This window comes from Engraulis encrasicolus, chromosome 15 (assembly GCF_034702125.1).
Source record: "Engraulis encrasicolus isolate BLACKSEA-1 chromosome 15, IST_EnEncr_1.0, whole genome shotgun sequence".
NCBI classification, from domain to species: Eukaryota; Metazoa; Chordata; class Actinopteri; order Clupeiformes; family Engraulidae; genus Engraulis; species Engraulis encrasicolus.
The window spans coordinates 25371807-25385432 of record NC_085871.1 but is presented as its reverse complement, the minus strand read 5'-3'; the positions used below and the strand labels follow the sequence as shown (position 1 = coordinate 25385432).

The following is a 13626-nucleotide window of genomic DNA, read 5'->3' as shown; positions in this document are numbered from 1 at the left end:
TCTCTCTCTCTCTCTCTCTCTCTCTCTCTCTCTCTCTCTCTCACACACACACACACACACACACGTACACACACGTACACACACACACGTACACACACACACATACACACACACACACACACACACACACACGTACACACACACACACACACACACACACACACACACACACACATCCATCCATCCATCCATATATCCATACAAACACACAAAAAACACACTCATGAACTCTCCCAGCCTTGCCTAACTCATACCACTCCATGCTAGAGGTCAAAGGTCACTCCCTCCCAGTCTAACTCCATTCCAGGCCTGATCCCCGACCACTCCAGCATTCCACAAGGAGCAGGATAGGATTTACACTCTCTCCAAAACATACAACACACAACATGTCTGCTCTGCTCCAACAACCAAAGGGAGGTGTGTGCGTGTGTGTGCGTGTGAGTCTGTATGTGTGTGTGCGTGCGTGTGTGTGCGTGTGTGTGTGTGTGTGTGTGTGTGTGTGTGTGTGTGCGCGCGTTTGTGCGTGTCCGTGTGCGTTTGTGTGCGTGTCAGTGTGCGCTTGTGTGTGCGTGTGAGCGCGCGTGCGCGTGCGTGTGTGTGTGTGTGTGTGTGTTCTTGCTCATAGACTGACAGATTGATTACTGACAAAGATCCTGGACTGACCTGGGCTAAAGCAATAGTTTTGACGTCCTTATTGTAACACACACACACACACACACACACAAACACACACACACACACACACACACACACACAAACACACACACACACACTGAGATACTGTATTTCAATGTTTGTGTTGACTGAGAGTTGTACTACTTTTGTACGTCGTGACATTTCATTCCATTGCTTGTATTCATGTGACACACTTAAAGAATGCATCATTCCAAACCACACACATTCAGCATTCCATACTTGCAGTACATATGCTCCTTACCGTAACACAACACGACACAACACAACACAACACAACACAACACAACACAACACAACACAACACAACACAACACAACACAACACAACACAACACAACACAACACAACACACACACACACACACTAAATTAACTCTCGCTGTTATCAAAGTATTTATCCTTTCATTTCAACCTCTCCAGGTTCCTTATGATGTAAACATTTTATATCGATGCAATGCTTTTATTTTGTCTTATTGTATGATTACCAGACCATTGAGTGTTTTGCATTTTGTTGTTAAAGTACTAAAAAAACTGAAGAGGTTATTGGATCATTCCTGAGACAATACGCTCTTTCTTTAATAAACACTGCCTGGGGCAAAAAATTACCAGTGGTATGTGTCTGTGTCTGTCTTGTTTCCTGTAAGCCATTTTAGCGACATATACGCTGCATTTAGGTTCTTGAGATTTGAGCTGTTTTATTAAAAATGTGGGTAAGTTAGAGCTGAATGAACACATTCTAAGGCAAAGCGAGGGTCCTAGCTTTTAAATCTAACTCATTTCATGTTTATGTGCTTCGGAGGTTGAGGTATTTTGGATTTAATAGGCAGAGGGGCACCCTTTCCCAAAAAGGGCTTAGGACAAAATGGGTAAAAAAAAAGATGCTGCCCATTATCAGACTGAATTCCACAAGCAGTTCTATATTGTATTGTTAAGGCTGTTACATGCCTGCTTTCACAAATATTGTTTTCAAGCCTATAAGAACGGTGCTGGTGCCCATTCCTGCACCAGTTACGTTCTGAACTTATCTGCGAACCCACCCATGTTCACACCGGGCTGGGAAATTTTCCGTATGTACTGTAACCATACATGCTACCTAGGGCCGGATTAAGATGGCCTGGGGCCCCTAGGCTGCAGGTTGCTGTGGGCCCTGCAGAAGGCTAATTTTCCGGTCAAATTTACATAGTGACAGTGTCATAATTAAGAGCTAGGAATTAAGGATACCATGTCTACCAACTGTACTCAACATGACAGGTTCATTTTTCACTATTGCATCTTGTCACAATACTGCCATTTTTCACTTTTGGCCAGTCAGGGGCCCCCTGGCAGGTGGGGGGGGCTAGGTGCTGCAGCCATATCTAGCCTGTGCATTAATCCGGCCTTGCAGCTGACGTCCACACTCACCACGGTTTGCAGAGAAAAACCAAGTACGCTATTTTTCGGTTTGCATCGCGAACAATCTTTGGTTCCCGAATGCTCTGACTTGCGGTGTGAACACACCAGCCAGTTATAGATTAGGTGCCGGAACAGCCTGAACGTGCCTAAAGATGCCTACAGAGAAATTAACAGTTACATATATATATATATATATATATATATATATATATATACAGTGCCCTCCATTATTATTGGCACCCCTGGTTGAGATGTGTTTTTTAGCTTCCAATTATTATTATTTTTTTCTAAATAATATGGGACCTTAATGGAAAAAAAGAGAAAAATCCAACCTTCAATACAAGTGCATTTATTCAGTGGGGAAAAAATCCTACATAAAGAAATAATTATTTGACATCAAATAATGTGTGTCACAATTATTAGCACCCCTGTTGTTAATATTTTGTACAACCCCCTTTTGCCAACAAAACAGCACCTAATCTTCTCCTATAATGTTTCACAAGATGGGAAAAGACAGAGAGAGGGATCTTCAGCCATTCCTCTTTGCAGAATCTCTCTAAATCATCCAGAGACCTGGGTCCTCTCCTCTGTACTCTCCTCTTCAGCTCGCCCCACAGGTTCTCAATGGGGTTGAGGTCTGGGGACTGAGATGGCCATGGGAGGAGCTTGATTTTGTGTCTGGAGAACCATTTCTGTGTAGATTTGGCCATATGTTTAGGGTCATTGTCTTGCTGAAAGACCCAGTGACGGCCCATCTTCAGCTTTCGGGCAGAGGGCAACAGATTTTGATTTAAAATGTCCTGGTATTTCAAAGCATTCATGATGCCATGCACCTTAACAAGCTTCCCAGGGCCTTTGGAAGCGAAACAGCCCCACAGCATCACTGACCCACCCCCATACTTCACAGTGGGTATGAGGTGCTTTCCAGCATGCGCATCTTTCGTGGCACGCCAGACCCACTTAGAGTGTTTGTTGCCAAAAAGCTCAATCTTGGTCTCATCTGACCAAAGCACACGGTCCCAGTTGAAGCCCCAATACCGCTTGGCGAACTCCAGACGTTTGCGTTTATGATTGTGGGTGAGGAAAGGGTTTCTCCGTGCATGCCTCCCAAACAGCTTGTTGGCGTGTAGACAGCGCCTGATGGTTGATTTGGAGACTTTGTGACCCCAGGATGCTACCATTTGTTGTAATTCTGTAACAGTGAGCCTTGGAGATCTTTTGATTTCTCTTACCATCCTCCTCACTGTGCGTGGTGGCAAAATAAACTTGGGTCCTCGTCCAGGCTTGTTTACCACTGTTCCAGTTGTTTTGAACTTCTTAATTATTCCTCTCACAGTGGATATGGGCAGCTGCAGTTGAGTGGCAATCTTCTTGTAGCCTCTGCCTGACCTGTGAAGGTCGGCGCACATCTGCCTCACTTGTATGCTGTGTTCCTTTGTCTTTCCCATGTTTAAGAGTGGATAAGAGAAATGGCCTCGGTGTCACGTCATATTTATACCCCAGGGAAACAGGAAGTGATGAATTACTAATTAAATGTTCCTACATACTCTGGTAAACTTTGTAAACTACTGTAGAAATGACAGAAATGCTTCAATTATATGTATTTCCTGGGAATTGTTAAGGGTGCCAATAATTGTGGAACAGGTGATTTAATGAAAAATAATTATTTTTTAGTCAGGGATTTTTTTAATTTTCCTACAATTCATTTGAGTTGAAGGCTACATTTTCCTAACATTTTCAGTGTGACAGTATTCTTCTGCAATAAACACTGAATTTATTTTAAGGCTTTTAACACATCTCAACCAGGGGTGCCAATAATTATGGAGGGCACTGTATATATATATATATATATATATATATATATATATATAACCTTTGACAACCATTGAGTTTCCATTAGATCAAGTTGTTGTATATTTTGAATAATTACTCAAACACATGGAATGTTATATCTGATAATATTTATTATGAACTTTCTTGTTTGTGGCTCTTGAGGTTCCCATGCTGTGATTTCTGATAGATGGTTTATGCCCTCTAGCGGTGAGTATGAGTAAAGACTTAGCCTCTGTGACGCGCCGCAACGATAGAGGGCGTCAAAGAATGCAATACATGTATACATAATTTCTTCGCACCTTGTGGCAGTGAGAGACAGGAAGAGAGACTAACCATAACAAACATGGCTCAAAGTCTGTCTGGTCGAGTTGGTCGTGCAGTTCTCGCAGGCAGATGGATCTCTTGTGTCGCTTCTCGAACCCTTTGCACGGCTGGACAAAAGGAGCCGTTGACGCTGAAAGAACAACACGGTGGAATCAGGTTTGTGGAAAACGTGTCATTCAAAATGTTTGTGACTTTCAGTTGTGTCTTGCAGCAGTAGCAGCAGCTGTCAATCAAGTCAAGTCAATAATTGCCAAGTGCTCACTAAAATGCAATGCCATGCTGCATGGTACAAGTTGCACAAGAAGATTGGGTAAAGTATAATGTTATTTCAGGAGAATAATCTTGAACAACCCAAAGAAGAGAAATGCTCTGTCGTTGGTCATGCTTGAATCCTTGCGAGAAAACATCGTGACAGGAGTGGACAGCGACGACCTGCGTGTCATTGTCATATCAGGTGAGGTAGGTCCTCGAACTGTCACCTAGCTGAAAAACATAGTAGGTCTTTAGTCACTGGCAATAGACAACACATTGAGATATTGTTACTCAATTGCTCTACAGAAAGTGTGTGTGTGTTTGTATTTTGGCAGCCTACATGAGAATGTTGGCAGATGGCTGGGGGACTGCAAAAAGGGAGCAAAAACATTGGCAAAGTTTTGCTCTGTTTCAGCCATCACTGGTAGCATGCACATATGGAGACGAAGATGTTTTGTTTATCCTTGAATGGTGATTCATTTTTTTTAACAACAGTAGGCCTACTGGTATACACAAGTGTTTTCTTTAACATCTGTCAGCCTGTCACTAACCTTTTTTCCCAAAATATTCTGATCTATTACGCTGTCTCTTGGGTCCAAATAAAAGTATTACACAATCTAATGTCTGTGTGCGTGTTTTCAGCTCGAGGGCCAGTGTTCTCCTCTGGACATGATTTGAAAGAGCTCACGTCAACCCAGGGCAGAGACTACCACACCAAAGTCTTTGGAGCCTGTTCCGATGTAAGTTCCGATGCTTTGCAGCGTTGCAAATTCCCCTTTATCAGTGCTTGACGTGGAAAAAAAGAGGTGCAGGAACCCTAATCGTCCGAAAATACCTTACAAAAAGAAGTGCAGGAACCCTAATCTTTGGCACAGCCTTTTTTAGTTTTGCACATGCCTGTTTTGACACTTTGCACATTGTAGTCTTTTTGCATATGACATCTTTTTGGTGTGTGTGTGTGTGTGTGTGTGTGTGTGTGTGTGTGTGTGTGTGTGTGTGTGTGTGTGTGTGTGTGTGTGTGTGTGTGTGTGTGTGTGTGTGTGTGTGTGTGTGTGTGTGTGTGTGGGGCAGGGGTTGTATGCCTGAGTGGCTACTCCCATTTTACTGGATTGTATGTTTTCTTACCTGCCCAGGGACTGCAGATGGAAATTAGCTATTAGCTATAATCTGGTGCAGGTCATCTTTTTACTATGTAACTAATGTACTTTGCACATGGTCCCTGATGAAATAAACCAATAAACTAAACTAAACTGATTTTCTGACAGTGTCATAAGTACCAAATCAGTACAAGTCACGTTTTTGTTGGCCTATTGCCTGCACGCCTTTTGAAAAACTTCTGCCGGAACGCTGATGATTGGGTTCCCCTGAATTCCTTTTATGATTTCGAAACTAGATGAGATGAGATGAGATGAGAGAGACTTTATTAATCCCCACAGGGGAAATTGAATGCCACCTGGCCATCCACACAGCACATTCCAGACAATAGACAACCATATAATAAATAAGAGCATTAAGAAACAATACACAATAGACAGTCCATCATAAAAACACACAAAGAGTCACCACAGCATATAAAAAACACACACAACCAATAAAACCCTCAGCAGCTGTTGTTGGTTTTATTGGTTTTATGTGTTTTTTATATGTTACACACACACACACACACTACACACAAACTAAGCTAAAATAAGCCCACGGTTTGCAAGAAGTAGTATTTTGTGTCACACGTATGCAGCCCATGTGCCATAACATCTGCCTACTTCAAATCTGTGACTCTTTCTGTCATCGTCAGGACATGACCCTGCTCCAGGCACATAATATCAGACATTCAGCCCATCTGCCTTAAGTTCTGCAAGACTGCACATCTCTCTCTCTCTCTCTCTCTCTCTCTCTCTCTCTCTCTCTCTCTCTCTCTCTCTCTCTCTCTCTCTCTCTCTCTCTCTCTCTCTCTCTGTCATGGTCAGGTCATGACCTTGATCCAGGACATTCCTGTGCCCGTCATCGCCATGGTGAACGGGGTGGCGACGGCAGCCGGGTGCCAGCTGGTGGCCAGCTGTGACATCGCTGTGGCAACAGAGAAGTCCACCTTTGCCACGCCGGGTATCAACGTGGGGCTGTTCTGCTCCACGCCAGGGGTGGCCCTCGGCAGAGCCGTGCCCAGGAAGGTGGGTATATAATGCATGAAGAGAGAGTGCAAACATCGTATAGGAGAGAAAAATAATGTCAAACTCTGCCCATCCAATGCAAAGTAGTGTGCTCAAATTCGATCAAAGAACGGTTTCCTAAGGGGCCGTTGTCCCCCCTTCTTCTTCTCTTTTTGTGGTGTTTGCACAAGATGTGCGCTACCACCATCTACAGCGCTAAGGGGACTCCATATATTCTCAACCTCAAGACTCCGGGGGTCTCCTAACCGAAGGTCTCTTAACTCATTGAGTGCCAGCCATTTTCAAATTCAGACTGGTGGGTGCAGGCTTTTTTCAACGTTTGAGTGATTTTTTAAGAGCCATAAAAAATGTTGTTCTTTGTCCATATGAACAACAAACATATCAGATCAACGTGTTAGGCCCCACCCCCCATGAAAAACGCAATTGACTTGATATCAAGTTTTTGGCACTGTGCCATACATTCTGAAAAGACTCGTTTTCAAGTCCATGGCACTGAAAGAGCTACAGGGGCGTTCACCCGACATCACATGGATACCGGAAAAGAACAAGCCTGAAGTATCTCTCTCTCAAATAAGATTCTCTGGAGAGTGTGTGTGTGTGTGGCGGATAGATTGTGACAGCCCTCAATGTGGGGCTGTTCTTTTCCATGACAGGGGTGGCCCTCTGCACTCTTGTATGGAGCCACAGTCTAGAGTGCAGTGATTCCCAAACTATGGGCCGAGGTCCATTGGTGGGCCGCAACGGTATTGGAAGTGGGCCGTGAAATAATTTTCTGAAAATACAACGATGATCTCCTAAATTGTATGTATTGCTGAGTGTGTCTTCCAACGCAGAGGGATAGCCTGAATTTGAGTGGCCCTGGGTAGAGGAGTGTTCATGGCAGTGACATGGTTTAAGCAGAGACTTTCCATTGGGACCAAGAAACGTTTTGGTTTAATCTTTGGCACAGCCTTTTTTAGCCTCGTAGCAAACCTAGAGAGCCGGGTCCACCGTGCCATTTGGGAAACGTTAATCGTTATGGTCTTGGTCATAAAAAGAGATTTGAAAGTTTAAAATGTAGTGTAATGTAATGCTTTCCCTACTTAGGTTGCCATGGAGATGCTGTTCACGGGGCCACCATGCCTTGTGGCAGAGCCTTTTGACCTAACCTGTGATCTGTGTATAATAATTGTTAAAAGTATCTACCAGCTCACCTTTGACCTGTGTTTTCCCTACTTAGGTTGCCATGGAGATGCTGTTCACGGGGCAGCCCATCTCGGCCCACGATGCCTTGCGTCACGGCCTGCTGAGCCGCGTGGTGGCGGACGAGACGGCCCTGGAGGAGAGCGTGACGTCCGTGTGTGCCCGCGTGTGCCAGGCCAGCCGGCCCGTTGTGGCGCTGGGCAAGGCCACGTTCCAGCGTCAGATGGCGCAAGGCAGGGACGCGGCGTACGCCACCACCTCCCGGGTGATGGTGGAGAACCTGGCGCTGCGGGACGGCCAGGAGGGCATCCGGGCCTTCATCGAGAAACGGAAGCCCACATGGACAAACAGCACGGAGAAGGCGCATGAATGAGTTATACAGCATAAGGGGGTTTTAGGGGAGAAGATCAAGTAGTGTGTGTGTGGTGTGTGTGGTGTGTGTTACTTGTAAGACATCAAGAGTGAGAGATGAGTTCCATTAGATACAAGGTGTGTGTGTGTGTGTGTGTGTGTGTGTGTGTGTGTGTGTGTGTGTGTGTGTGTGTGTGTGTGTGTGTGTGTGTGTGTGTGTGTGTGTGTGTGTGTGTGTGTTTGCCTTGCCTGTGGTCACACACAGTCAGAAGACATTAGCTGACACACATGTGCTGGATTGCGTAAGGGATGCGTGTCTACTATGTACAAAGTGTGTGTGTGTGTGTGTGTGTGTGTGTGTGTGTGTGTGTGTGTGTGTGTGTGTGTTCACACAGTGCTCTAAAGACATTGGGACTGGGCCATGAGATGTGCTCTATTAGGTGTGGAGTGTGAAAGGGAAGATTATAAAGAGGATATGGTGTGCCCCATTACGTGTGTGCCAGGTAGATTCAGATTACATTTCTTTTGTGCATTAATAGCGAGGCCTTTGATCTGAAGAACAAGTCCGATATGCTTTGATTATGTTTGACTTGCATATTGCCACCCACTACGTAACTAATAGAGAAGCACAGATGATAATGATTATTGTAGGTGATAACGCACGCCATTAGGGAACAACAAACAGAACCAGCCCATCAGATTGCACAACAGTTGTGAGTTTGTTAGTCATTAAACAATGTGCTACTGGTTGAACATTGCTGCTGTACTGAAGTGGTTAGAGTACTTACACCATGAATGGGTAAATGCCTATGTGACACCCAGGGTTGTGAATCTTGACTTGGGGGAGAATTTCCCAATCTTGCCCACTGTTTCTCGCTGGTTCATTTCCTCTTTAAATCTTGTTAATCAGTTGACTCGCCGTTATATTCCAAAAAGGGCATTATGGAATGAAAGCTGAGTGCTTTGTGGAAACATCCCCAGTGTCAGACTGCTTCTCTGCTTTGTTAAGATTGTAAGGATGATCAAACTAATCCACTGAAAAGTAACCAAAAAAAGACAAATGTCAATGCATACTATATAACATGTTTCTTGCACACATTTCTCATCTGCTACTATGATACGTTTGTAGTTTTCAGGAGAAAGAAAAAACATTTTCTTGATTTTTTTTTCTCATTGTGTCATGCCTCTGAATGCCTAGCCCTTAGTGGCTGTGTGTGAATGATTATGCAGGGTTGATCAGGGTGTAAAATATTAAAAATAAAACTGTGTTTTGTATCCATTTTGTTTCTGGTTATTTCTGTTTAAATGTGCTTGTTAAATGATACCACCAATAGTCATAGAAGTTCAGTAGTGTTGCCTGCATTCATTTCTTTCCAGGTAGATGATACAATACAAAACAACTATTTATATAGCACAATATCACAACTAAGAAGTCAGATCAACGCGCTTACAAAATACACATTCTCTCATGAACACACCAGCTGAGGAGGCAGCCCGTACAGCGCCAGTTGTCCGGGGTTTACGTGAGACCGTGCACACACAATAATATTCCTAGAAAAAGATTACTCTGAAAGTGTTCCTGACATAACCTAATTCCATAACATCAAGACCAAGCCTACTAGTGCAATGTCATTTCTACACTGTAATTAGTGCAGTGTAATGATGTGTGTGATGTGGTGCCACATGTTATATCAATGCACCTGATGACATACATGCACTGTGCCTATCTGAAAAAAGTTGTAACGTATGAAACAAAATGGAAAATACACTTTATATTTTAAAAAGAGAATAGGGCATTCATTTCATCATCAAGCTATATCCAAATCTAGTCTGAATCATCAGGCTATAGAGATTATCCATAACAATTGAGGAAACCAGAGTTGGATATGGCTACTGTACAATCCTATGTCATTTTCCACACAACACACAAGGGAAGAGTGAGCTGACGTAATATTGCCAGCAGATGGACCCCATGAGTTGGCTGAGTCCTTGAAGATGACTTCTGTGAGGTTAATGTGACCTTATAACCACTGTTGGGAAAGTTACTCAAAAACTGTAATGCACTACTTATTCCATGTTACTGTCTTTTAAAAGTAATGCCTTACATTACAACATTACTTTTTTTTTAAAGTAAGGCATTACACTACTTTTGCATTACTTTTAGTTACTTTAGCCAAAATGACTGGAAATAAGGATTTGGCAATCTACAGTGCAAATCTATGAGGTGGCATGACTTTCACCTGCCATCCACAAGTCGTTTTGGAAGCCTGCAGACTGAAAAACATTTTCAGGAATTGCATCTTACCCACATACAATATTGATTCACCAATACAATGATTAATCCTTTCTCTTCTTACCACACCTTACCATGCACACCAGCGCCGTTTTTAAAAAAAAAATCTATTACGGACGCATGCAGCACAGGCTCCATTGCAATTGGCTGAAACATAAAGCCACCTCACTGCACTACGAGTTTGAAAATTATTATTGATAAAAGAGCAGATGCATGCATTGCTACAGTAGGCCCATTTTGAATATTAATTATATAGCCTACAGCACACAGGGGAAAATGTCTTATCAATGAACGAAATTATAGGCGAAAAAATGATTGCGAGGATACCAGCCAGTCAGTTTGCAAGCTCGTGGCTCGCCTGAATCATGTGACTTTGTGCGGAGATCAGTTTGTCACTCACTCACAACTCTTAGAACTATTATTCTTTACGCGCGCTCAGTCAGCACCGCGGCCAGCATATTCTGCGACTTTGCGCAAACAGCTAGTTCTATTCATGCAACTATTGCGCTGGAATTTACTGTGATAGGCTACAGAGTGATGCAACGACAGCAAGCATTTTCAATTTCACTACTTAGACAGGCGAACGTATAATATTTTATTTCAAATGGATTTTATTTCAATTTTAGTGATGTTTAGTTAAACAAAAGTGAGGGGGGTGCAACGTACTCATCCCCCCGTCGGATACCCTGCCGTGTCCCTGTCTCGTGAGAATGGGATGCATCCCCTCCTTTCCTGACTAATTTGGTGGTGCTATGGCACCTCTTCAAATCTTCTAATTGTTTGTAGGCTACTGTTTTTCGACGTGGAAAGCGGTTTGGGTTTCAAGTAGGCCTACAGTGTGCATTTAACTAAAATGTTCTTGGCGTCCTATATTTTCAATGAAGTCAAAGTAGTGGGCATATACCCATCTTGAAAACGAGCAAGCTGGATCTTCTGGATCGGTCATCCTTTGTCAGCCTGCCATTTCGAGAGACGAAGCGTGAAAGAGGAAGCAATGTTCTGCGTGGAACTTTAAAATCTCTGCGCGGACGTAGGCCTACTATCAGATGCAATAGCTGATCTCGCGGTGATCCGCGAACATTGTATAAAGAAAACAAAATACCCACACAAAATGTAGGTGAAAAAAAATGCGTTGTAATGTGCAAGTTACTTGCATTGTAACGAGGACATATTACCGATTTTCCCCCCTGTAATCAGTTACATTACTGAGTTACTCAAAAATGTAATGCATTACAGTAATTAGTTACTTTTGTAACTCGTTACTCCCAACACTGATCATGACACAGTGTGATCAAGGTTATTATAACCTTTGAACAGAGTGAAGAAGATTACATCAAGTACCTTCACGTTATCTGTATGCATACAATAATAGGCTACTACTTGTGTTTTGTCTCCTCAAAGGATTTTTTTTTAAATGAAAGGTGTGTGTGTGTGTGTGTGTGTGTGTGTGTGTGTGTGTGTCTGTGTGTGTCTGTGTCTGTGTCTGTGTGTGTGTGTGTGTGTGTGTGTGTGTGTGTGTGTGTGTGTGTGTGTGTGTGTGTGTCTGTGTGTGTGTGTGTGTGTGTGTGTGTGTGTGTGTGTGTGTGTGTGTGTGTGTGTGTGTGTGTGTGTGTGTGTGTGTGTAGAAAAGGGGGAATCATGGAACATTGATCTACCTGTAGGCCTATGGCTTGGTAATAAGTAAGCACTTTTAATTACATACTTGCAGCATACAGGTCAGATATCTCCAAAGGCAACAATGTAATGTAAAATTGACTTGACTTTACAGATTATCTTTCGGGAGTTTGCTTTAAACACAGATGTGCTAGAATGCAACATTCGATTGTAAAAACAGAAGTGAAAACCCACGGCCAATTAAATAGGAGTCCTATTGTTGTCTGGGTTCCGTCTACGGCATATCCCACTGGATGATGCTCAGACAGGAGACACAGAAACACACGTCCCATCATCTTCCTCCCACGAGTGCAATGTTGTGTCCAGGATAAATATAGCGATTCACAGTGATGTTATGAAATAACGTTGGGTTAGGGAATAGGGATGGTGACCGAAATGATGAGTACAGAAGCCTGGCATGTTGAGAACGCAGGGTGGTGGCACAAGCCACTGAAACTGTCCGTTGCAGTTATGATGTTCACTTGTGGTGACGGTGTCTGTTGATGCAACAAAATAGAAGGACTTACTGTAGTAAAAACGATACCCGCGGGCCAGCACAACAGGATCTCTTTGTGCGCTAAAATCAGGTTTGTGGAGTCGCCAGTAACAATAGTCTGTAACCAAGGACGCCAGTGTCACCTATAAAACGGGAATCAAGAAAACATTTCCTCATTTGGGTTGGCCTACATTGATATTCATAACTTTAGGACCAGTACAAATAAGAAAAAGTTTAGGTTATCATATTTTGGTTTGCTTGTTTATTCCCTCTCTAAGAGCTATTTCATTTTATTTTGTTTATTTTATATTATTTTATTAATCGAAACGGTTATGTAATTATTAGTCAAATATGGCACTGGTCTTTCAAAGTTTGTTTAGCCATGAGACCGAAGGTCCTGAATGAATCGTTGGAACTGCGCGAGGGTGGAGCTGCGTCCAGTGACGTGCACTTGGAAAAGGACACAAACGGTACTGTGCGCTGAGTTGCCCCAGAACTACGCGAAGTGCACGGACCGATCCGACAAAAGAAGCTGCCAAAAAGTTGTCTCCTTGTGGATCTATATGGTTTTTAATACTTTCTTCCCCGAATGAAATGGTACTCTGTGTCACCAGTGGAATTCCCTGTCAATCATCATTTTATGGAGAGGTACGTTTCAGAAATGTCATTATTTTGTTTATTTCTTATATAATTGCATAGTTGTTTAATTGTCATTCTTCTCTCTGCTTTAACACTCAAAAGTTCCCCAGTCATTGTTGGTATTGCGATTTACTTTGGTTCATGTATGTGCTGGACATGTCAGTAACAATTCTTTAAAAAATAAAAAAAAAGGTAAATTGATAACCATCAACGGCCAGTATGCAGGACTGTCTCTTATACTGCGATCCATATATAGGACGTACTTGTAGCCAAGTGTCTTCTAAGGATGTAGCCTAGTGCCATATGCATGTTTACTCATACACGGATGGAGAGGTTGCTTTACGCACGGCAC

The 13626-nt window shown here is 43.0% G+C and overlaps 2 protein-coding genes across 2 annotated transcripts in view; both read left to right on the top strand.

Annotated features, from left to right (window-relative positions):
* Positions 1-4108: 4108 nt before the first annotated feature.
* echdc3 (enoyl CoA hydratase domain containing 3) lies at positions 4109-9472 on the top strand. The gene is made up of 5 exons (XM_063217268.1): positions 4109-4399; positions 4576-4697; positions 5138-5235; positions 6460-6660; positions 7880-9472. The coding sequence occupies exons 1-5, from the start codon at positions 4263-4265 to the stop codon at positions 8213-8215; spliced, it is 894 nt and encodes a 297-aa protein (XP_063073338.1). The 5' UTR covers positions 4109-4262; the 3' UTR covers positions 8216-9472.
* Positions 9473-13052: 3580 nt separating this feature from the next.
* The window catches only part of LOC134463921 (mucin-2), a 14775-nt gene continuing 14201 nt past the window's right edge, over positions 13053-13626 (top strand). The window contains exon 1 of the mRNA XM_063217264.1: positions 13053-13283. The gene's annotated coding sequence lies outside the window, so the exon portion shown is untranslated. The remainder of the gene's footprint in view (positions 13284-13626) is intronic.

Excerpts from the sequence above, each read along its gene's own strand:
- echdc3 (XM_063217268.1), top strand. The coding sequence starts at position 4,263 with ATGGCTCAAAGTCTGTCTGGTCGAGTTGGTCGTGCAGTTCTCGCAGGC. Across the intron at positions 4,400-4,575 it reads GAACAACACGGTGGAATCAG|GAGAATAATCTTGAACAACC; the intron begins GTTTGTGGAAAA and ends ATGTTATTTCAG. Across the intron at positions 4,698-5,137 it reads GCGTGTCATTGTCATATCAG|CTCGAGGGCCAGTGTTCTCC; the intron begins GTGAGGTAGGTC and ends GCGTGTTTTCAG.